Here is a 25,857-nt window from a genome sequence, read left to right as displayed (position 1 = left end):
ATTTTTAAGAGAATTATTTCTTTAAATAATTAAATAAAATGACTATTCATATATTACCTCAAAATTAAATTATATTCATGTATCATTAAACACAAATGTAAATTCTGAAATAATTCAACATGTTATTTCACTCTGTGCAAATATAATAAAGATATGTGATAAATTTGACTGTTTAGTACTGACTTTTTATGCAACGAGAAACTTATGTCTGATCATATGACAGGTTTTACTACTTGCAATTTATTAGATATTTATTATATATATTTCAAATTTTTTATTATCGTATTGTAAATTTTTAATGCACGTTTAATACTTTTATATTTGGATTATTTTTTTTTAAATAATTGAACTAAATGATTCAATCATCAATAAATTAAACTAAATTTGATTATTATATCACTCTTAAAATAGACACAAATTTTAGCTCTTAAAATAAAATTATTTTCAGAATATTTAACTTGGAATATAGCTGAAGTACATTATGATGTTTGAATAAAACATGCCTTAGGTCGTCTTACGTTTAATATAATATACTCAGTATCTTGCACGTAATAATTAACAGTACATCGGATCGATGTAGCAATCTCTTCATACATTTTACAGTGAATTCTAGCACTTGCAAAGAGCAGAATATATCGTGTAAATAAAAACATAAATCAACTTGGCCACTTGATACAGAGAGCGTTCGATTATCTATCTATCCTAAAAGAATTCTGGTGATCGAATCCCATGGAATTGTCGTTGGTGCCTATGTGTGTTTCTCGCTATCCTAAAAACGTGTCTCTTGTACGAGGAAGGCGGGTCTTACGGTTTGTGATGGCGGAGGGCACGTGAGATTCAACGGGCGCATGCGAACCAACCCTAAAGCTCACGACAGACCAGAAAGGATCACGCTCTCTCCGTTTCTCCCTCTCTCCCTACCTAACCCTCTTTCTTACCCTCTCTTTTACTCCAGCCGCCGCCGAGCCGGGTAAACCCCTCGTGTGCCAGTCCGCACCGAGATTCCGGCGCGAACCGTCCTTTCTCGTCGTGGCGTCACGCCAAGTTCTAGATGGATGTCGCTGATCCGCATTATTGTGTCAGCGATTTACGTCGTCGCGCAGGTGTTCCTCGCTCGTCCATCCTTTGTGGAAGGTCAGTGATTGAGAAGTTCGTCGCACACGCTGCATTGAAAATATAATCGCTGTTCGTTTACGTTTGAATGCGGCCGTGTTTCGTGCGTGAGTAGGGTTGTATGTGATTTGTTCGGACACGCCGCTGTGAACCAACAGCACAAAGTTCGTTTCAGCCACCGCGTGAAATTTATGTTAGTTACCACGTAAAATTGCCACGTGATTACGATATGGCGACGTAGTCTGCCGTACGTCTTTTCGTACATGTAACTCGTAGTGCTCTATTTCTTTCTACACGCATGGCTTAAATTTATATTAAATTTATTTATATTAATTTATATTAAAATTACAAACACCAAAACTTTATTCACGTTATAAATGAACACGCTCTACTTTTATAAAGCTGCATATCTGTTTTATCTTCGGGAATATAGTCTCTGTGTGTTCGTTATCAAAGTGATCTACATTTTAGTCTAATAAAAAATTATATGATTGTTAATGGTTCAATGTTATGCGGCTATTTTGAATATAGATTATATCTTTGAGCAAAATTAGCAAAATCTTATTTTATACGAAGGGAAAAGAATGCATCCGCTTTTATTAAGCACGTACGTCAATATTGTGGCTTATTTCTTTTGTTTATACGAGATAAGCAATTTTTTAGAGAATTATACGCAACAAATATTATATTAGAATTAATTATAAGATCGGGGCTAACGTTTGTAGTTTCTTCTTAAACGCGACCAAAATACTAGAAAAGTTGGATTGGCACGTCGTTCTGTGGTACGCCGAGATCGTATGATTTCGAGGTTTGAGTTGGTCTGCAACTTTCGGCAGTTTGCGTGCTACAGGATTTCAGCATTAATTTAATGACACGCTATAACACGCTGTGACACGAGCGAAGTAACGACACGTCATGCGCGATAAACCGTACATGATAGGTACATGACACTTTCATTTTATTTACACAACCTGCTTCTGCCAAGAAGAGGCGACTTAACACCGCGTGTGCGTGTGATAAGTTTTACGATTTTCAGAAAGTGAAGATATGCATTTTATTGTTAAATTTATTAATGCAAAATTGGTGTTAAATAACATTTTTTTTATTCGATAAAAATTAGTGTCGTTGTTGATTTGATTTTTTTTTGTTAATTATTACAATGACTAAAATAGTGAAATTATTTTATGTTATCATTTTAGTACGATTTTGTATTAAATAGTTGCAAATAATATTAGATACTACAAGAATTGATTGACAGCGTTTTACGGAGATATTCAGTTTTATGTGAAATTTTGAAAGTGATTAATAATCTTTTTATTTAATAAATTAATTTGCGTTACCTACTATCTCTTTTTATAGTGATGGTGTGCATGTGAATCTCTATAAACTAAAATTAACTCAACGTAAGTTTCTTCATTATCAAGCAGCACATCAGTTTCGTACAAGCGGAAACGTGCGAAGTATCGCATACATCTATGATAACGTTATCGCAGAGAAATTTAATTTACGCTTACCAGTATACTTTCATTTCGGCATTGTAGAATCAAGATAAAATTCCCGAGATAAGGTCAGTTTAGCAGAAAAACGCACAAAAACTCGGACATTTCGTTCGTTTTATCTACCATCGCGTTTTCAACGAAACTCGAGATTATGGTCGATGTATACATCGGGGTGTGGTGGATAGCTAACCCTCGATTGGCCCGAGCCCTCAATTCTTCTTGCCGGCGCGATTATCCCCCAATATCCTGATACATTATTTATCCCTATCTATAAAACCTCGGAGTTTTCATGAAGGCGAGAGAGAAACCTTCCTACCGGAGAACTTTTTTCCGCGTCCAATCCCTGGCACGATCCTTACCCGCCGACAATAACGAACGAACGAGGCGACGAGTGCGAGTGAAGCTTTTCTACTTTCCTCAACGTCCTTTTTCTCTTCGCTCGTTCGCTCCCTTTTCTCGGCGAACTTGTTCCACCGGGCGGAAGCCTTGCCGCATTGACTGCCAAAAAAGCCTTGGCAACGGCGTGGCACTCATTTAATTTAAGGATAACAAAGCGCTATCCGAGACAAATCCTCGGATTAGTTTTATGGTATTCCTATTTACACTTTATAGTGAAAGAATTACATTGTGTGTTTTATTTTTTTCTTTATTTATTTTTGTTGCGGCGTGACGTTTTTGCGCATTGTTATAATATTGGCTGAATAAATAAAATGTTTCTCTCTACAGAATTATCGGGCGATGATTAAAATAATTTTTTTAAACTTTAAAATAATTTGTTCACTGATAAATAATTATATTTAGGTGAATAGCGATGAATTCTTAATTCACTATAAAAATTAACATTCACTCGCACGTTGCTAAAATTACCTTGAATTTAATATTCTCTAAAATTGTCCTTACATAGCATAGCATAGTATAGATCGTGAGTCATGACCTATATGCTTCGGTCTTACGTATACCTAAATTAGACTGGCCGTGATTGACTCATTCGAATCGATGTACGCCATTGTTTGCTGCATGGCATTGTATGCATGCTGTATAGTGCGGTCATTAATATACAACGCTACAAGACGACGATATTCAACAATGAAAATCAGATCCAGTGAGATATCGATTCCAAGCATTGCTCTTGTCTCTTATGATCATTGCCCATTGTGACGAAACGCAAAATGCGTAAAAACAGAATAATAAATTGTCCGATATAATAAATAATTAATATGCTATATATAGAATTATATAGTTATATATAGAATATATAGTTAATATATAGAAACAGTATATGGAAACAACATCCATTTTACTAATACAAATATAAAAAATTATAAACAGCTATAAATATTATTAACACTTAGAACATTTTTGCAAATAAAATTTATTATTAAAAAAAAAGTATTGAAATGTACTTATATAAATTAAAAAATAATTCTTAATCATTTAAAGCTATGTACTGTACATTCTAATAAATTTTTAGACAATCAAATATGTTGCAATAAACAAACAGTATGAAACAATGTCTATTAATAACAGTTTATAATTTCAAATCCAGTTTAATTAGAAATTTAGCAAATATTGGAATTTCTCAGCGATGCGCTGTCTACTTATTGTTTATGTAACATATTGATCATTCACTCAAAATGTTTAAGGAAAAAATTCGACATCCGATTATGTGCACAAAATATCAGTATGAAGTAAACGAGCAACTAGTTGCGTTCTAGTTTATAGAACGAACGGCACATAACGAGAGAACATACGGATCGGTGTAAATATTTGTCACTATTTTGTTCATTAGGGAGGTAGAGATATCGATGCCTTAAGTAGTCAAGTCAGACGTATGGCCCGGCTTTTTTAACCGTGAGATAAGAGCAGTGCTCCGAGGTGCATCGAGGGAACAATTTCCCCGTCGTCTCGCGCGCGCTCATGATTTCACGAGGTCCTCTTTATTTCGGGTATACCGTGGACAAATGCGACTAACGTATCGAACTTCCGTCTGGGCTAATTTACGGCGTTGGGATTAGGGGAGTAAAATAGAGAGGGAGAGGCCGGAAAATGGCAATTCTGCAGTGCGGGTAACTATCCCCTTTCGCCCGCTCCCCTTCCCCGCTCTCACTCTCTTTCTCGACCTAGCTCGCCGAATGGGTTCAAACGCTTAAGAGGCGAACGTCTCTCCATGGCCATGATAAAATATCACTGCCTAAGAGAAAGAAACGGTCACCCTCCTCTCCGGGGGTTGACAAAAACAGGGGTAATAAAACTCGGAGAACGTCCCCGTGTACCTCCGTACCGAAGTGGGAGGATACGTTCGGACGATTACCTTTCCGGTTACGTACCCATACGTGCGCGCCCGAACCTCTTTGGACTACCGTTTCTCTAAACGAGATAAAAGAACACTAGGAAGCAATATATATTTGTGCATTAAGCACCGTGCACAGGGCAAATGCTCGAGGGGAATGTTGCATCGGTGTGCGATACCAATGCCGGCTCTCAACAAGCATGAAGAGCACTTGGACGTACGTGATAAAATGCATGTTTTCAATATGCTTCTAACAACGCAGTTCTGAGGATTACGTAGGTCCTTATTCTCATTAAAATTGGCACTCTAATTAAAATTGACATTGCAATTAAAGTTGAAATTCTAATTAAAATAGATAAGTTAGAAAGAACATAACTTTCACTTTGTATCATGTCGTTAAATTTATAAAGTTTGTATAATTTTGTTGAAGGTTTACAATCTATATTTTTACCACCATTACTACACGCCACGTTTACTAATTGGACGTTGGATAAAGCATCATTTATCAGAAATTACCTTTACTTTATGCGCGGAGAAACAGAAGAGTTAAGCTGAATCATGCTCAATTAATCATGCTTATTTGGAGTAATGTAGGTCAGCGCGCCTTTCGAGCGCAGCGTATGTAATCATCCCATTTTCATAAATAAAACATCATTCAATTAATAATAGTATAGCGTGTGTATATCAGCATTACATTTCGCGCTTTTATTCTTATTATTCACTTTCTAATTTCCGAGAGTAGAGAAATTTTGTGTTTTCATTGTGCCGTGTTGTTTGCAAAAAAGTAGGTATATTGTGTGTTTTTCAACAAAAATCATGTCCCATAATTAAAAAGAAAATTAATAAGATTATTTGTAATTATTTTTGAGAATTTATTCATTACATTATATATATTCCGTCAAAATTATATTCTATCGCGAATACATCTCTTTGTTATGCACGCTCATTGCTCCGCTGGACAGGTCGTTAACTGAACGTACTGCGCGTAGAAACCGCTACTTGACAATCGATTAAAGCGCTAGCTAAGACGGCGGCGAAGATGACGGTGACTCAAGGAAACGACTTTACAAGCACACTCGACGATAATTGGGGATTGGTTCGCGAAGTCGGCTTAGGGGTTGGCTCGTTTGATGTGGTACCCTTTGCTACCAATGTATCTGCGACGTGTCTCTACTTGTGCTTAGCGATACCAAAGACGGATTCCGCGGACAAGTAGTCATCGTGACATTGCTAAGACGATACCTCTCACCTAACTTTGCCACGATCGCAGGGATCGAAGAAGTAGTTCCGGACAAAGACCTACTCCTCTCCTCACCTTTCGTATCTCAACTCCCTCTCGCTCGCTATTTCGAGAGTTCTCCGTTATCAATACTTAATGCAAAGAGACGCGGCATCGACTAATGAACTCTCTTACTCCCTCTCGCCGTCGGAGTCCATTGTCTTTTCGCGAATGCTGTGTGCTGCATGAACCGGTGCGCCGCATTCACGATGGCACGGACGGCTATGCGGGGAAAGAGGACACGCTTAACGGCCAGGAATTCGGATCCTCATAATACCGGGAATCTCTATCGGATTTATGCTAATGCTCTAGCCTGCCTAGTATCTTGCCAATCCTTTCTGTTCTATTATCGCGTGAATAACATGGGTGTGCGCGATGCATTCGGAAAATGGATATCACATTATATTATCCTCGAATAATCAGATTTTCATATCTCTCATTTTGGCCTACTATTATTAACTCTTCTATGGTGTTGAAATATTAATTACTTTAATAAACATATAAACCATAGAATACAAATAAAAATAAAAAATTATAGATATTTTATAATTCTTTTATACATCTTTATACACATTTGTTTGTTATTTAAATTCATATAAAATGAATTTTATATTTCGACATTTTTGGAAATAAATTTACTCGTTTGAAGAATGAGATAAAATTGAGATAAAAGACATGTAAGTTTTATAAAAGATGATACAGAAGACGATCTAAAACAGAAATCTAGACATTAAAACATTTTTATTCTAAAAAAGTTTCATTCAATTTGCATAATTCAGTCTTTTGAAGCACTATTCAAAGCGATTCTTGTCTCTTCTTTTAACTTTTTCATAAACTGCTTTAGATTAATATAAAAGACGTTATTATCTAAAAATTTGTATTTCATTTGCGTTACTTTACGTAGAAATGTCTCTTAGATATCACGAAAATCACTCTTAATTTGCAAATTTGTTTTTTTATCTTATGCATTTCATTAAAATCCGTAAAGTAAAAATAAATGAGACTGCCTAGGTAGATATTTAAAGAAGGAATTATGTTGTATTCTAACTTAACCGCAATCGAATGTTGAATTACCACACCGTATTCTTCATCTTTACGAGCCGTCGCTAACTTTTGATTTTGTTTTCTTTGAACTTTACGTGACGTGACGTCAGATGCGGGAAAACTCCAGCCTCAACTTTTCCCGTAACTACATGAGATTGACCAATGAAAAAGGTATCAGAATGAAGCGACAAATTGATCGCGCTCGGTCATAAAACGAAGTGATCTCTCCGTCAGAGAGGAGGTTATTATCTCTGAAACACTCGCTTAACTGCTTTTCTCTATGCCTTCCCGATTGAAGTATTATCTATATCGTCGTGTCAACCAATTAAATACCTCGCGCACGATTTATTTGCGCTTATAGCACATTAACAGATGACATGACGATTACAATAATCGGAGATGAAATGCGGTTTTATTTGTTTGATCGCGATAATGAACTAGATGTAAAAGGTAAAAACGATTAAATAATATAATTTGTTATAACTATGTGGCAAACGATACTGAATACTGAAGAAGCAACTAAAACAAAACTCGTTAACAAATAATAGCTTTGTTAAACCGGTTTAAAATTTTGTACAAAATTGTATTTAACTTACTCCATTTTACATTTTATATGAAAACATAAATATAAATAATATTTTTTTTCATATTTTATATGAAAATATTATTTAAATTTAATATGTCAAACAGAGAAAATCATAGAAATTTTACATTTTACGTAAAATACAATTATAGAGACTGGAGTTTTAATACACACGTATTTTTGTCCACATTTTTAAAAAGAATATTAATTATTAATTTCTCTAAAAAACTAATCGATAGAAGATTTTTGAAATAATCTCTCTCTCTCTCTCTCTCTCTCTCTCTCTCTCTTTCTCTTTATATATATATATATATATATATATATATATATATATATATATCCGTGATAAGTGCAGAAAGAACGCCATTAGAGTTTACAAACGCAATCGTAGCCAGTAACTTACGGCTCATTGCCGGCTACGTTGTGTATCGCCAAAACATTACGACCACACAATGTCGCGCTGCTCGCGGCTTGCGGACGTGCCGCTGCGAGGTAGAACGGAGTACCAGATTGCACTAATTAATGCTAATTGCCCGAACTAATAAATAACCGCATGAATAAACATATTCGCCGGCCGTTGCCAACGATGGGAGCGCGAGGAGGACACAGGACAGATACTATGATACGAGGGCGAGAATAAGAGGGTGGGCGAGTGAAAGCGAGAGGGGTAGGGTAAGGGGATATTAACGTGCGCGTGCGGGTATGGTCTGAGGCGTGCAGGCGCAAGTACGCGACGCGGCTGCATTCGTACCGGCGCGCCAGTGTACGCGCTGAAATATTCATCGATTTCGGTAGCGGCAATTACGCCCCGCAAAACGAAGCCGTGCCAGTGTATGCCCCTCGCCACCGTGGAAATTTATCTGTATGAACAAGCGGGTGAACGCGCGCGGGCGTTATAGCGCGCAAATTCCGCCGGGGGATGCGCGCTCGGTTTTCGGTCGTCGCGGAAACATTTCGTTTCACGTGTAAAGAGAACAAAAAAGAGCAGTAGAAATTTTCGTCATAAAGTGTCTTAGATCAGCTGCACTTTTTATGTACAAATTATACTCGATACATTTCGGTTGAAAAATATTTAAATCAATTTTAGTAAAGGTATTTTAGATTCCCTACTTTTTCTTTATTATAATATAAATTTATTTCATTTGCTAATAAAAAAATTGATCGTTTCAAATTTATCAAAAATAGTTGTGCCATTTGGTTTCACCATTTGGTTCATTAAAATAATTTTTGACTGATTGGACTGATCTGTATGTATATATTATACGCATAATACAAAAAATTCTTGATAAAGAGAGAATATCAAAAAGGAAGAGAATAGCGTACAACAAAGGTACTACAGATAAAAGAGTATCTAGATGTAGCGAGCGGAATAATTTGGGCCAACGTGAACGAATGCCAGGAAAACGATTTCGGTAATGCCGCAGACCGCGTAATCGATATTTCATTATATCGCGCCCGACTGACCTCCCGTCGAAGTGGAAGAAAATTTAACCCGTTCCCAGGCTTAAATTACTTCCGGACATGAACCGCGTTCCAAGCAATGTTCGCGAGAACAGCTCGCATTATAAGCGAAGAAATGTACGTAGGTAGTGATTAGTTCTTGATATATTCTCTATAATATTTTCTTAAGCAGAGGAATAAGTATATCTAAATTTATAATTATTACTGTTAATCGTTTTTCATATGCGAAATAGGGAAATATATTTATATATTATATATAGATTGTGCGAACAAAAGAAACGGAATATTCCACATTACTTTCTACACTAAAATAGTGGTTTTGATTCCTTTATTATGTTTATGATTATAATTGTATCAATATCAGTAAAATGTATCAATTGTTATCCCGTTTAATGCGTAATATGAGTAAACATTATATTTTCTTGCATTGCAATGTTCGAGTTCATGCTCTTTATAAAAAAATTTTGATGTAGGAATCAATTTATTATACTATCTATTTTTTTAATAGAAATGGTTCTGTATTTTTACTGCCATTGTATTGTGGAAGTTATAGAACGAATATGTACTGCTTCACAGTACAATGTCCGATAATCAAGCATATTTAACGAATTTTGCAGCAGTATTGAGGAATATTATCGCGCATTAATAAGTATGCTCTTTTATTAATCTTTATTTAATCGATATTTTATATGCAGAGATCTGAAACTCTTTGCATTCAATGTAATCCGATAAATTTTCTGCTTGATATTGCATGCTTTTTTCTCTTTCTCTCTATCTCTCTCCGATTCTTTGAATATTATAATTAAATTAGTAACAATTGGAAAGAATACTTTTCGTATTACATTTATTACAAAAAATTTAATTGTTAAATACTCATCGACGAATTGAGTTTCAACTAAATGGGACGTAAATGATATGTATATGATAATTGCATAATATATTTTCTTGTTAATGTGTCGATTTTTTTATCAGCCACAAACTTGATTTTTTAAATAAAAACTAATGATTTATAAAGTACATTATTTAAAGTTTTTGCCAAACTTTTAAATTGTTAAAGAAATTGTAAATAAAAAAAAATGTCAGAAAATTTGAAATCTACAGATGTAAAATTATCGGCATTTTTTGATGATTTTTGTGTTTCGTGAAAAGTAAAATGGTACATGTAAAATGGAGAAAGTGGTTAGAAAACATGACTGTAAAGGTAACATAGATCCACAACAATTCTGTACGAATTCGAGAATTCATATTTGATGAGATAACCGATAAATTTTATTTTTAACAGTAGCAAAAATCAATGAAGCAAAGCAACGAGAAAAGTTACTAACGGTAAAGTTAGAGAAAGCTCACGAATAAAATTGTAATATACTTTATTTTGAAATTTTGAATAACAGATGACGTTGTTCGAGAAATGAAAAGATCAGGTCAGACCGGGTCAGACGAGGCCAGGTCAAGTAAAAATTTCAATTATAAACGTATGTATTTAATTTTATATTGTACTTTGGTACTACGTAAATAAAGTTTCATCACTACGAGAACATACACATACGCGAATATATTTGAAATGCATTATGACAACGTATTTAAATGTTAAATGTTTTAAGTACGTGAGGAAAGATAAAACACGGTTAGTAGTGTCCACGGAGGTTCTTGATTCTACGTAATAAATCCTTCAGCACGGTCGTATAAAGCTACCCAACATTTTACTTAAAAAATATGAGATTTATATTTATGAATGTATATGCATGAAATTTGGCATGAAAATTCATGACAAAAGCGCAGAACGTGAGCTACATTATATGCGCAACTTTCCATTGTAGTATACCGACATCACGTGCAACGCAATATTCCGCGTATGAAGGTTGATAATAGTGCTTTTCTTGCTGTAATACTTCGTTAGTAACGCGTTGTTATGTTACGATATTTTTGTCGTACAAAATTTTTACACAATCACGTATGCGTTAATGGAAATTTTATGAACAACTATGTAAAAACGTAAATTTGTAATTAAAGAATAATTGAACATTTAAGGTTCTCATTGTATTAATTCTCAAATTACTTTTTATACATTTTTCATATAAATTTAATACTATTCATGATAATTTCTGTTTTGTTAGCCATACCGTATTCACTTGATATACTTACAATAAATACAAATATCGATTATTAAAATGAAATTTATGGGAACATATTATGCTGCATATATGTAATGCATACAGCAATAATAGCACATATATACATAGACGCGCACTAAGAATAATGATTTGCACGAATAACGATTACTACCAACACAGTAATTAATTCCATTAGCCGAGCATCATAGAATGGGCGCAGCTTTATGTGCCGTGATGAACGTCAGTATGGTCGATGAATGCAAGTACGGTTTCTCCCTTTGTTCATGGTACGCCGAGTCACGTCAATTATTGTAATACTTATTGCAGCTAGGCGTATAACCGGACAGGCACGTTCGCGAACAAAGCGGAATCCTATTATTATTTCGAAGGCTTTTAACACATCCTTTCCAGCGACGTTTCTGAAAGGACTTATCCGAGTATAAAGTAATATCGTTTCGAAAGGAATATTTGAAATCGCGTGTAGCAAATCGCGTAGCCCCAGCGCTAGGTTCAACGAGAGGGTGTTAACAACGAATTCTCCACGTGTTCTAATGTAATGACCGCCGTACGCGCGGGCTAGCGCGCTCGCAGTACAGTCTCTCGGTCGACCGAGTTGCATAACCCGCGGGTCCATGGAGAATAATTTTCCCGAGCGCGGCTGCAAGTCCCTGGCCCATATATGAAAAAAGTTAGAGCCAATTATAGTTGGAATATTTCACGACCGTAGATTTACGACGCGGTTAAAAGCACGAGGAAACGAAAGTAGTTTGCAATGACTTGGCGCTGTTCGAAGGTCGAACAATGGTGCGGTAATTAGAGAGGCTGCATTTGTGTGCGTGCAATAACGACGCGTGTAACTTCTGCGGTAATGTCGCCGGTGTTATTGCGATAATGTTTGACCGTATAACATTTATCGTATTAATTTCGCCGGCAATTTCTTGAAATTATATGGCATCCGCTCGAAAGTCATTCAATATTAAATTCAATAGCGTACAGATAGTTGGGAATTCTGAATTTTTACGAGCAGCTCAAGTCTAAAATTACATCTGCCCCAGAAATTAAATTTTTAAAAAGAAATCTCTCTGAAAACTGGAATAGAAAAAATGTGAATAAAAATTCTCAAGTTGCTATGTCACATATGACATTTTCTTAATAATATTCTTTCCAGCTTATAATCATAAATCGAAACCGGGATATATTGTAATTGAATGCAAAGGAGGAAAGCTAAGAATGTTAGGGCAAAACATGTGAAATTATTTTACGAAAGCGTACAGTCGCGCCCATCACATTAAGTTTTAGATTTAGATAGAGCGGAATTTAAGTGGTACAGTGCTACATCTATTCTGTTAAGAATAATATACGATACAATTAATCATTTTACGCAATGTACTGCGTCGTGACACGTAACGTAAAGGATTATCGGAATCTACAGAAAACAAATATATATATATATATATATTATCTCAGTGCTTTTTATCCTTTTGATAAGCTTCTTTTCTGTGAAGTAGCATTGGCAGTAATCATTGTTCTCGATGCGTCGAATCCTCCCGGAACGCGTCGACTTCTTCCCAGGTCTACTTTGTCACGTGCGTGAAAAGTGCAGCAAATCGGTGAAACAAAGCGCTTGTCGACATGCTCATTTATGTAGTCAGGCAGTAAAAAAGCTTTCGCGATATAAACGTTGTTCGTACCGTCCCCTTAGGATTTGCCCGCAAAAGCATGTATACACGGCACTAAAATGGATTCCGCTGTCGCAATTTTCACTCAGGAATTTTCGCTGTCCCGACCACTTGACTGTGCAGTTTTACACGACACGCGTATATGGTTTGCGCGCGCGCGAACATTTAATATTTTTTTACATATATATATATATGTAGATGTATAATATATGTATAGTGACCGATCTCTTTGACGAAAGAACCGGAGATCGTTTTCCCGGTAAATTACGTCGCGTCGCGGTATTTCTTCGGCGCGATAGTTTGTTATCTTTATGACGCTAAGCGTCCGGAGCACCGCATTCCTTCCCGGTCGTCTCGTAAAACCCGATATCAGGGAAAACCTAAACCAATTAAGGTCCCTGCGCCAGATCTACGGCGAACCGACGAGACCGGGAACGGCGCGCAAATCTATCTCCTTAAATCATCTTCGACGTAACTTCGGGGACGCGCACCGACGATACGTCAAGATAAGGCCGTCGTTCCGAGGAGCACGAAATTCGAGACCAGATTCCCCGGGGTGTCGTGAAACTGTTTGTTTTAGCGTTCGTAATTGAAATAGATCGCGGTGGATAAGATGGCTGTTTAACATGTAATATTTAGATACTAACTAACGTGCACTCTCGCACATTGCCATCGAGACGATACGTAATCATGGCGCTGTTATGCTGTGCGAAGTTCATTTAACGATGGAATTAGCAAGTTATCTCTTTGATATTAAATATCAATCACCTATTTTGATACGTACAAACGCGTGTTAACGTATAATGCATATTATGTAACATAATAATAGATCCCACTAAATACCCCTTTTACACGCATGATCGCTTCCTATTGTATCGAGTATACGGGCGGCCAATAGATTAAACTGACGTTTGTAAATATTACACGGCGATGAGTAACAGTTTCTGTCGGCAAATACATTTAAAGGATTTAATATTTTTACTTAACAGCATAGGGAAGATTGACATTTTTTATCACGATAAACACATGACGATGAAAAATGCCATTCTATAATATAACCCGTTACGGGTGATGCGAAGACGGCGATGTCTGAACTCGAAGGTTCGACTTGTGTTAGAAGGATAAACCGAGCGCGACAACGAGTATACACGGCGCCCTACTCCGGCAGCGACGCTCCACTTCGTAATTCTTCGTTTACGACTGCCAGCTTTACGTCTATATCGTTCCAGCGAAGCGTCGTACGCCGGAAAACCGGGCTCGCAAAAGAGAGAGAGAAACAGCGCGATAGACGAGGACGGAAAAAGCGGGAGCCGTCGCAGGAGCGGTTGGAAGGCGATGTTCGCTTAAAGCGGCGAAGGGGAAATTTGGGGATAGCAAGACCACTGGCATTAATCCAGGATAGGTAAGAGCCGGAATATAGTTGGTACCGCGATGAGAGAGACGCGATGATATTGAGGGGGAAAGAGAGAGAGAGAAGAGGAAGAAGATATGTGTAAGAGGAAAGAGATGAAAGGAAAGGAAAGGAGAGGGAAGGAAGGATAATGCGCCCACGATAAAACTAAGCCGGCTAACACCACGGATAAAAAGACCCCAACGGACGCTTGGCAGTGTCACCAAATTGCTCGAATATTTTGCGCCTCTAAAGAGAGTGAGGGGAGAAGGTGGATAGGTGGTGTGGAATCCGCTTGACCGCAGCCGGGATTCTCTGATAAACTTCCGGTTTAAGGAATACGTTTACCGTGTTATTCTTAGTAGAATCGTGGGTACTTTACTCAAATAGAGCGAAATCGCGGAGACTGGAATTTCGCCGAATTTGCTCGCAATTGGAATTTTCTGTAAAGTTTTGTGCATATTGTATATCAATTCTCTTCGAACAATTTATATTGGATTTACGTTTGTCATCGTGAGAAATATTATTAATTTTGTTATTAAAAGATATCTTAAAACTGCAATCACAACATTTATTTAACAGAATTACTTATTTATTTGCATAAATAAAAATGTTTTTCGTTAATGTCAAGTGCACTTTAAATTATTTGACGACCAAGATTCTCTTATTTATTTCTATCTTGAAGTTTATATAAAATTTAATCAGAACATTTAACTCTCCGAACTACCTGTAATTAAAAAATTATCTATCTATTTAGATTTGTTTTCCACTGTTGCCGTTTGAAGAAATAGAGTGAGCATTTCTGGACGACTGTGTATATAATTTTAAACTCGAAGGTGGATGAAGTTAAAACTCACAAGTTTTCCATCCAACTAACAGCGTTCAACTTTTCCCGTAACTCTGCGTTTTCATGCGGCGAGTGAAAGCGGGACCGGCGGCGCGAGGGTCCACGCTTTTTCCGCCTGATTAAAAATTTACACTTCATGAAGCGAACTTTCTATCGCGTTTTAACGATCGATCGTACTTAACGATTCTCGCTGGGGCGTCGCTAACGTTGCCAATTATCTCTCCTGGTCCATGACGAGAAGCTGTCGATGACTCACGCTCGAGATTAAAATGATAACAGATTGCCTAATAGAACCGAGAGTACTTTGAATTGAACGATATGATCCGATCAACGAGAATGTGTTCGCGAAACGCGCACTAGCGGTGAGATGTATCGTATCGTCGCAAAATCCGGCGCATCGTCTGGAATTGCTGGTGAGGACTGTTTTCAGATCATCGGTTACCAGCGGCGTGGAATATTACTAATCAGTGCTCGCTACCGATCCCTTATGGTCAATCGACACTTGCCTCTATCGGCATTCCGATCGCTATCGCCAGTTGGACCATGAGCGCGCGACATGATTGGCGCAAGAAGCCCCTATTTGCCCGATATTCCCGCTCCGACTGGTTGTAATTAGTCTGCTCCGGTGGTGCCGGGATAGGTGGGTTGGCGGCTACCGGATGTACACTCAGGATGTTATAAAGTCGTTGTCGGCTCACGGGTTAAGGGTTAATTACACGCTGCCGCGTGTAACGCGCCTTGGGCTACGTTAAACTTTGGACACCATTGATTTGTGGCTTTGCCGCCCTCCCCATGAGAAATATATATTCCGCGTATATGTGCATGTAGACGCGCGTGTGTGCGGACCGATGCACGCTTGTAGCTAAATATATCTGCTTATGTACGAGTGTCTACTACGTGTTCGCGGGCCACCTTGACTCGAGATCGTATTGGTGATCGAGGAAATTCCTTGTTCACTAGTAACCCAACGAAACTCGAAAACGGATTTGTCCTTACGACCTGCGGCTGACGGTCTCGATGCAAACTTCGCTGTGCCGTGCTGCACCACGTAGCGCCAAACGCTCACCCGGCAAGTATCTTGGAGTGAGTTTGTTCCGTGCCTTAGGGCTACTCTCGTATACAGCGGTTGTAGGACGGTCGCGCGCGTGAGAAGCGTAGCATGCTTCGAAATCAACAGTTTCTAACACGATGATCTACGAAATGTCAGTGAGATGCAAGATATATCGCCGAAACTTCCGTACTTTTCCTTTTGATTTTCTATGTTCAATTTCTCGCCTTCCCCCTTGCGCTTCTTTCAACTGTTTCACATTTCTCTAATCACGTGACAACGGAAATAATAATAGCGAGTAAAAGAGTATAACAAGTAAGAAATTTTAATATTGATAAATTAGATAAAAAAAAACAATATGCATGTTAACTGATCAATAGCGTCGTATCTTTTATTTTTCACGCGCTTTTTAAATCTAACGTAGTCAGACAATTATAAAATGGCAAAAAAGAACACTGCAAGAAAGAAAGCGAAAGAAATGAGGAAATTGGAAGAAAAAATATAAAGGTGACTATAATTGTAATAATAAATTCACGCCACAAAAGATTTGTCACGCTGTAGTACATGAAACGCGAACGCGAGATAAAACGCATTTTGCGCTGCAATTACGAGTTATAAATTGAGCAGTACATATTGTTCAGATAATTATAAAGACTGCAATGGAATCGTACATTACTTTTTTAATTACTGTAAAATCGGAGCTTTGTCATATGTAAAAGATCCACGAATTTTACGATGATTGCCGAAAGTAAAGAATCGTTTGAAAAGAAATGTGCGTTATAAAAGCTAGTATATTTATCGTTTTGATCGCGATATTATAACATTCGACGCCACTTATATTATTTTTCTTATATAAATGCTGCATATGAAAATAATTACGTCATGAGTAAAAATGTTGTAAAAAAAAAAAAAGAAAACAAAAAAGCGTCATCGCGAGAAAGTCTTACGTCGTGTTCAACGAAAATCCTTTATCCGTCGGAACCAGGCTCGGGTACATATTTGTTCTTCCTGCCTCGCTCTACCGCTCGCTCTCCGAACTCGCGTTTGGCAACCTCGAGTCTGGCAAACTTCGTTTCGGCCCGTACGACACACTCGCTCATACTTATCGAACTATATCTCTTGTCGACCGCGTCGCTTTCTTTTCCGCTCCTTCCGCGCGCGCGTGCGCCCGTAACGCTCGTCTCGTTTCGTCCGCCGTCAGTTTATGTTTCCTTCTCTCTCGTCGCGAGAAAATCGTTGCTTCGTGCAGGATACTAGCGGCGGAGGCCCTATTACCTACGCCGTCGTCGCACTCTCAAAAAGGGAATTCCAATGCATAAGTACATTCGCGCGAAACGCGCTCTGCGTGTAGTTTCCGCCCTCTAACCAGGCCCTTTTCTCCGCTTTCTTTTCTTTTTCCACCACCTCGTTACGCTTTTCGATCTTCTTTCCTTCTCCATCCGTCTCTTTCTTTCACGCTGTCGCTATGGCCATTCGTGCTTTTTTCCAATTTCCGGAATAAGGAGGCTTTTGCTCCTTCTTTCATTTTCTCGATGGTCACTGCACGCGAATTCTTTTTTTTTTTTCTTTCTTTCTCAATGTCTCCGTTTCGTTCTGTAAGAGTTTGGGCGATTTGAAAGAGGCAACGAGTTTTAATCAACGAAGCCAACGGTGCCGCGTGAACCTCGTAAAATCAAGCTGATATATCGAAGTCTTAGTTAAATCAAGGACTTGGGTTGAACTACTGCCTTGTAAAGGCGTGAGGTTTTTTTCATTGCATGATTTTTATTTACCGCTAGCAATGATTTACTGTTTTGCAATCTATAAAACCCGAGTCTTTAGATAATAATATTGCTGCAATAAATCATTGTAAATTGTAATTTACAAGAAACATATGATAAATATATTCATATAAAAATTTAAAGCATTTCACCACTTTTGATACTTTTAAGAGAATTTTCGTGCATAATAATTAACTAAATTGATTTAAAAAACAAGATAATTAAAATCCATGCAATGAAACACACTCATATTTTAACAATAAATAATCTTCTAATTTTATTTGAATATGTAAATTCCATATTGCAAAATTATAAAATAAATTTTACACAATAATTTTAGAATTCCATAGCTATTCCATTTCTCTCTCTCTTTCCTATTTGATAACGAAGTTCCTCAACGGAATCGATATAGCTGAATTGAAAATACTCGACGGAATCAGGCGCGCTTCGAACAAGGATTCTGTGCAATTGCATGGAAAGCGTGCAAAAAATCGTATGCGTGCGTGTCACGGAGGAAGAACGAGGCAGCATCGACTTCGAGTGAAAGAAGCTCAAAGTGGAAAGCTGCGAGTTTTAATCAACAGCGCGCGCACGCCAGACTCGTAAAACGAAGCGCGGCTATTGCGAAGCAAAGTCCCAAGCGACAGCGTCTTCATCCTCTAAACTACATCTCTTTACCGCTCGAAATTCACTCGTCGGATGCTCTCTCCGTTTGACGGAAGAAATGCTGTAGTTTCACCAAGCGAGAGGTCGCGCGTTTTACAGAAAGTCGAGCGAGCGTGCGTATCGAGCTGAGGCAGAGAGTCGAGTCCAGTGACCCAAGTGGAACAAAGGAAACCGACGAAACACGGATTTGTATATACGCTGTCGGACGGAAGAATCGGTTCGCAGGGGAGGCAAGCGAAACGCGGAGGACGCCCCGGGAGAGCGCGCGGGGAAGGAGAAAAGGGAGGGGGTGAAAGGCCACGACGAGGGGATAGAAAACAAGTGGGTGCGCGATAGTGCAATCTTCCGGTGGTGTCGCGTTTTCCGGCCGGGCGATTCCGCGCTGAGCTCGGCTCTCCGCTCCCACCGATCCTCAATTCCCTCGCTCTCCCTCGTATTCATCCCCCCATCCCGTTACTCGCCCCATCGCTTCTGTTTCTCTCTCTCTCTCTCTCTCTCTCTCTCTCTCTTTCTCTCTCTCTCATCCCGGCGCGGGGTGCCTCTTGTCACTCGGTCACTCCTTCTCTTTCTCACTTTCGCGCGCTTTCTCCCTCTCTCTCTCTCTCTCTCTCTCTCTCTCTCTCTCTCTCTCTCTCTCTCTCACTTTTGTCCCTTCCGTTTGTCCTGAAAGCTCGGTCCAGCGACTGCCGACCGGCACAGCTAGGGAAAGCCTCGTCAGCGGGTGTGCTCTCCCTTTAACGGCTTTCCACCGCAAACCCATAGAAACCTCGCGTATCTCACCCTTCGGTTGGACATTCGCTGCCTCTTTGTCTCTCTCCACTGTCCGTCGCGAGTTACCACTTTACCACCTCGTTCTCCCCTTCCAATGCTGAGTCTCTGCGGGCTGCTTGGACTCTAAATCGAGTAGGGGTTATTGTGAGTCCTCCATGATAAAAACGATATACCTCACGGCAATTCGTCGTTAATTCTACTGTCGTACCGAATTATTCCCTGCTTTCAATGAGCGGCATCGTCGAAAAGTGTGATAATGCCATTGTCATTTACTATGTAATTGCGATTTGAATCGTTTCTTTTGCGATACAAAACTAATCAATACATTGTTTAAAATAACGATCGAACCTACTAATCAAGTAATATTTCCCGTGATATATGTATTTTGCATTCAAAAAATTATATATTAATTTTTGGTTAAGTAATTCGTCAATTTTCACCAATTTTTTAAAAGTACACCAAATATTACAAAAGTTTGATAATTTAAATATACAATATTATTCAAAATAAAGCTATCAGTTACTGATATAACTTCCGAAAACTAATCATAAATTTTCTGTGTTATTACGCATTTTTATTTTTATTTTTATCCTTAAATCACAAACACAAGAAAATATGATTTTACAAAGTGTGAATTAATGCATCATTATGCTGCGCGAGATACCACTTCTTTCTCAAGTTTTCGCATAACCGGATAAATACTCAGCATGAAACTGAGAAAGAGAGAGAGAGGAAGAGAGTCGTTTTTTTTTTCATTTTCATCCATGTGAATATAATTGAAGCGGGTACTGTGGCAAAATTCATTAAATTTTGCGGCATGACTTGAGATTCAATATTCTCACGCGTAAGTCACAAAAATTTCTTTCTCTCTCCTTTTCTTTTTTTATTTATCTTGTTAACTACTTTATTTATAATAGACTTCTATTTATAATAGACTTTCTAGAATTTAAAATTTAATATTTTTATAATTTTTATTATTTAAGTGGTTTAAAGTTCACATGTTTAGTCAGTATAGTATATTAGTAATTGTGTCTGACTAGTTGTGGATTTTTCTCCTTACTTTTTCATTTCTACATTTTACTAACGCAAGAGAAACTTATTTATATCTGTGAAATATGAGTAGATGTTACATTAGCCGATTGCAAATATATCTACTTCTGCTTCTTCATACGTCAAAGTAGTAATCGTTTGCTATGTAAAATGGAGACACCGTCGAATCACCTGTTACATGAAATACTGAAATCATTTAATATTGTTAAAGCCCCAAGATTCCATAGTATTAATATCCAGGTTCTCGCGTTCTCTCTTTCTATCTGCCTCCTCCGCGATCTCATGTGCAACTTCGAACATCGCACCCACGCTGCAAATGCATATTATCAGCATAATAATTTGTAGCGCATTCCCCGTCTTCGTGAAAGTTGTATCACCCAGCGAGCGACGCACAGTCGGGGAAACACGCGAAATCCTGATTATCAATTCTATGAAATTATGGCAAATTGAAATCAAGCTTCAGAGTAACCGATTCAGCCGCGCAATCGTGCGCTCACGATGAGCGCGCTGCTCACGCGCGCGTGCTCCTTTGCACGTACATGTATGTCATACGCCAGGATCAATATCCGGGTGATATCACCGCTCGTCATATCGAAACGAAATTGTGAACGAGAACGGATTGGCGAATTCGGATTTTACGTTACAATGGATTGATAATGAAACCATCGAACATTTGCCGATCGAGGCGTACGTGCAATTTTGACCGTGACTGGTAGAATATCCGAAATTTTTAAGCAAAAAATTTGAATGGAAACGTTCCGGCATTAATTACGACTGGCAAAAATACGATTAAATTTCACAATGTAATATTCTTTTCAAGCGCTTGCTATTTGAGATAAAGCTATAATTGGACCGTAATCCAATTGATGCATTATTGAAGCGAAATGATACACAATAGATTACAAAATGATAGCCATTTAATTAATTATAAAGTAATGAGAAGTAAATTGATGAAAATATTTTTTTTATAATATATATTCAAAATTTTTGCGTATTAAAATCTTTCTGTTCCTATTACAATATTATTTCTTTGAATTGATAATCAAAACAATTTAATAAATTTTTATTCAATTTTTATTATTTTTACGCGAATTTCCTTTGAGCATGTTTGCAATGGAAGCGGCAATTGAAAAAAATCTAAAAAAAAAAATAAAAAAAAAAAAAAACAAACTATCGGTATCGATAAAATCAACGTAATAATTGAAACCTCCGAACGTCGGTAGTCTAGATAATCAATAACAAATCTACGCGGAGCTAAAGGGAATTAGTTAAGCGACGAGGAAATCCATTCCCGGCGTGATTTACGCGTCAATACACCGTGCCAGCATTCAGAGCTCATTCCTATTCCACGCGGTTATCCTATAAAGTACGCCCCGTCATTTCACCCTCATCTTATCCCACTTATTTCCCTCTAAACTGACAACGGACTACCACTAATCCCAACACACTTCGCGAAATTGCCCTCTCTCGCGCATCCCTTTGCGCGAAACCGCGAGCAATGATTTTGATTGAGCGTCTTTCCCTCCTTTCCCTCGCTTTTACCCTTGCCGCGCAACGCTGCGAGGGCATTAAATCAGCGTGCGGAGAAAGAACAAGTCCGACGAGACTTGACGAATTTTGTCTGTCTCCCGTGAGTGAAGTTTTCTTTCCCCTCGGTGTTTGCCGGCAAAACGAAAAAAGTTCCGACAAACGGCGGACAGTGTCACGGCTCGAGTAAACTTCTGTCGGAATAGAAAAATCATTCGGCGAGGAGACGGCGATTGTTCTGAGTTTATTCGAACTCCCGTGTGCGTATGTGATTCGCGTGTGTGATGCAGCGTGCATTTGTCGCCGGTTGCGACAAGAGGTTGATCCGAATGCTCAGCGCATTCCCGTGGTTGCCGGACGAAAATTCGCCTCATACCGAAGCGGAGCGAATATTTACGCGCATTCCAGCGCCGGTTCTGCAATAACGAAATTCGTTTGATGCGCTCGCCTTCCTGCCGGATATGGTGCCGTCGAAATCGGTGCGCGGCCGCGCACAGAAGTCCTTTGTGAAACCGCCGACTGACCGGCGGCGTCGGTCTGTGCGCGTGTCCGTTCGGTATGTCTAACGTATCGTGCAATCCGTGTCTTCTCTATTCTTTCAGTCTCTTTTTCTGTTCCGCCGGATGCGACGCGACGCGACGCTCTACTCCGTTTGTCCGCGAGGCTAGAGAGAGAAAAAAGGAGAGAGAAACGAAAGGAAACCGAGAAAGACAGTTGGCGGAAATATTTCGACGAATCCCCGGGCGCATACGAAACGTTCTTTTCGCGAGAATTCCAGCCTGCGTGCCGTGTACTTTGTGGAAACTTGAGAGACGAGATGGAGAAAACGCTTATACGTGGCGCAACTCCAGCCTGACAGAACGGGTATGCTATAATACGTGACGCGTGAGCAACGGTACGGGTCTCCTGACAGTCGCTACGGGACAAAGTGTTCTCGCGCGGAGAAGACTCATCCGGCACAACGAATGTTTGCGTTACGGAGTTTCGTAATTCGAGAATGGTAGCCCGCAAAACGACGGAGAATATGTGCGACACGAATACATCAGAACGTTTGTTTTTCTTAGGATTTTCAGCTGTCGTCGTGTAAAATATTTTTTTGTTCTCTGAGCACCACTTCGCATATTACCTAACACAATTTCCTAATACAAGAATGGGCCAAACGCATCTCTCTGCATTTTCTGCGCCGTGCAACGCAAAAATAAAATACACACAATTGTCGATGTACATAAAGTGTTAGAATTATCACCATTCCGTTTGCAGGTCGTTAAACGGTTTTTGTCGACTTCAAAATATTGAATCAGTAATTTTTAAGCTACAAGCAAATGAAAATGAAGCACTCGTCACCGACTAAGCTTTGGAGCTTGTTAATAGATGAAAAAGTTCTTTCAGTTACTTTCAAGTGGATTTTATCTCATAGAATTTTAATTTAGAATTTAATTACCGTTATATTAAAAGGGGAAAGAATGGAAAATTTTTAAAAATGCTCAAAAAAGTGGTCGCTTCAATCAAGCTTTCCTTAAAGATAGATTAACTTGAAATTCATTCAAAGAATTTGCATGTAAAGACGAAACTAGTTTTAATTGAAATAATTTGTTTGAAAAGTAGTCTTTTACTTTTGTTCACTTTGTTCTGCCTAGACACATCTGCAACGCAGTATATTTCATACAAATGAATGTAATTACGGAACGTTTAAAATATAATTTTATATAATTTTTATTCAGAAAATATATCAATTCTTTTATGACTATTGAATTAGGTCGCGCAATGTGGAAATCTTGCACGCGAGGAGAACAAAAGTCAAGAGTCAACGTTTAGATAAAAAAAAAAAAAAACGGTGTTATTTTGCAATTTGAAATTTTGGCTATATACATATATTTATTTAAAAATTAAATAATGCCTTAAATTAATCTCTCTTAGATTTGCAAAATTATTTTATGTAAAAATGTACAATAAAATTTAACATTGAAAAATAGTGACATGCTCACATGTGAAATATATTACTTTGTACTCTTTTTACATTATATGTTTCTCACACTTCTGTTTATTTTTTTTGTAGAGTATTAATTAAAATATTACATTTCTGGAAAAGATCTCGACTGAAATATTATATCTCGTTGTACGTTTTTGCAGATGATGCATAAACAGAATAGTCATTATTGCAAATTATCGTTATCGTGGATTACAGCGATATTTCTCTTTCGAAATTAGTCGATAAATAAACCTGATTGGTCTGAAAAATAATTGAATTTCCTGCAACAGCAGGTCATTTCGTCTGCAACCCACGATAAATCAATATCGGCGGGTAAATTTAAAGCGCTATCGGGTTACAATTAACTTGCCGTGGCTCTTGAAGGGAGGTTTTAAATCACCGTGTCGAGTATCGACTATCGACATCTTAGACTGATACCAAGAATTGCACGCTCGCTGAAGGACCGTTTAAAAAGTTACGAACTCATTAGCTCATAGTCCGGCTATCTGCGAGGTGAGAGGCTCTTGTCGCTCTTGTACGCCGGAAGTTGGTGAGGATCGGCAAAGGCAACCGAATCCCCATCTTAATAGAACGTCATTCCAGATAAATTGCAGGACGCCGTGGCCTCCGAGGTCGCGCTTAAAGGACCGAGGAAATACGTGAGGCGAATTTGGTTACAGCTTTTGCGCGCAGACGAACGGAGTACGAGTAGTCGCGGGGTATCGGTCGCGTAACGAGCCATCGCGACGCAATCTCTTCCGTCGTTTTCCTTCCGCGCTCGAAAGCAATCCTTCGCAAAAGCAGCCGTAGATTCGCTCTTGAGCGATGTACCTTATCTGAATTAAAAGGTCGAAGAAGAAATCACGTCGCTTGCTATCGCCGACTACACTGTTGGCTCGATCGATTCTTTCGTCGACTGGTACATTACGCTAGGTTTGACTAACTATTGCATGAACGTTCGCGTGTTGCATTTTTATCTGCACGATAAATATTACCCCAACAACAGGTAGGATCGTCTCGTCTCGTATGCGCGACAGTTATTCCTGGAATCTTTCAATATTAATAAATCAGGTTATTAGATCGAAGTTGCACACGAAAGTTAAACGAGTATGACGTAAAACTTCATCTATTATTAGCCGCGGCTCCGTCATTGACGTATCGTTTAACAGGAATGAGGATTCTATCGATTGTGCATCGCGTCATTCGAGTGTCACGTGTGCATTGAGAATCTTAATATAGCGATAGTTTGCTGTGAGATTAACATTCCATATACAAGCCTTATATAAAAAAACAATCTATAAAAATCTATTAATTAGTCTTTAAATAAATAGTTTAAAATATTATTTTATATATTAACTACTACAATTTAGAGAATATTCTCTAATATCAATTAAAGCTTAATATAGTACACACTTATAATATATTAATATAATTATTAAAACTGCTTTTACGAATACATATGCTTATAATTGGAAAGAAAAAACAATTCTTGTAAAATTCACTTTTGGAGTTTAGCATGCAGAACTATCGTTTCGCGCTATATACGTATATATCGATAAGCTCACTGTATGATAAAAAAATAATAGTATGCACAGAAAAGCAATCTTTTGTGGAATATAATTTGTTGAAAGCGTATCACACGTTAGAGTTAACGCACTTATGCCACGAGCAGCACACGTCAGCATATCCGCAATGTGAAAACTTAATCGCGTTGAATCCTCATTTCGACGTCCGTAACGGGACGCGTCGGCGTTATCGGCGCGTCCTCGC

The 25,857-nt window shown here is 38.3% G+C and overlaps 1 protein-coding gene across 7 annotated transcripts in view; it reads left to right on the top strand.

Annotated features, from left to right (window-relative positions):
• Positions 1–25,857, top strand: part of LOC105672314 (Dpr-interacting protein kappa) — a 157,197-nt gene that overhangs the window by 87,581 nt on the left and 43,759 nt on the right. For 3 of the 7 annotated variants that reach the window (XM_012367206.2, XM_012367210.2, XM_012367180.2), the window contains exon 1: positions 964–1,134. The exons of 2 other annotated variants lie outside the window; for them this stretch is intronic. In XM_012367206.2, the coding sequence (XP_012222629.1) occupies positions 1,056–1,134 (79 nt within the window). In that variant the 5' untranslated portion in view covers positions 964–1,055. Of the gene's footprint in view, positions 1–962; positions 1,135–25,857 lie in introns of those variants that run through there. 2 more of the 7 variants (XM_067357533.1, XM_012367198.2) reach the window with 2 other exon arrangements.

Source organism: Linepithema humile, chromosome 6 (genome assembly GCF_040581485.1).
Source record: "Linepithema humile isolate Giens D197 chromosome 6, Lhum_UNIL_v1.0, whole genome shotgun sequence".
NCBI lineage: Eukaryota > Metazoa > Arthropoda > Insecta > Hymenoptera > Formicidae > Linepithema > Linepithema humile.
Note: the sequence above shows the minus strand (reverse complement) of the source record. Positions and strands in the feature narration are given on the sequence as shown.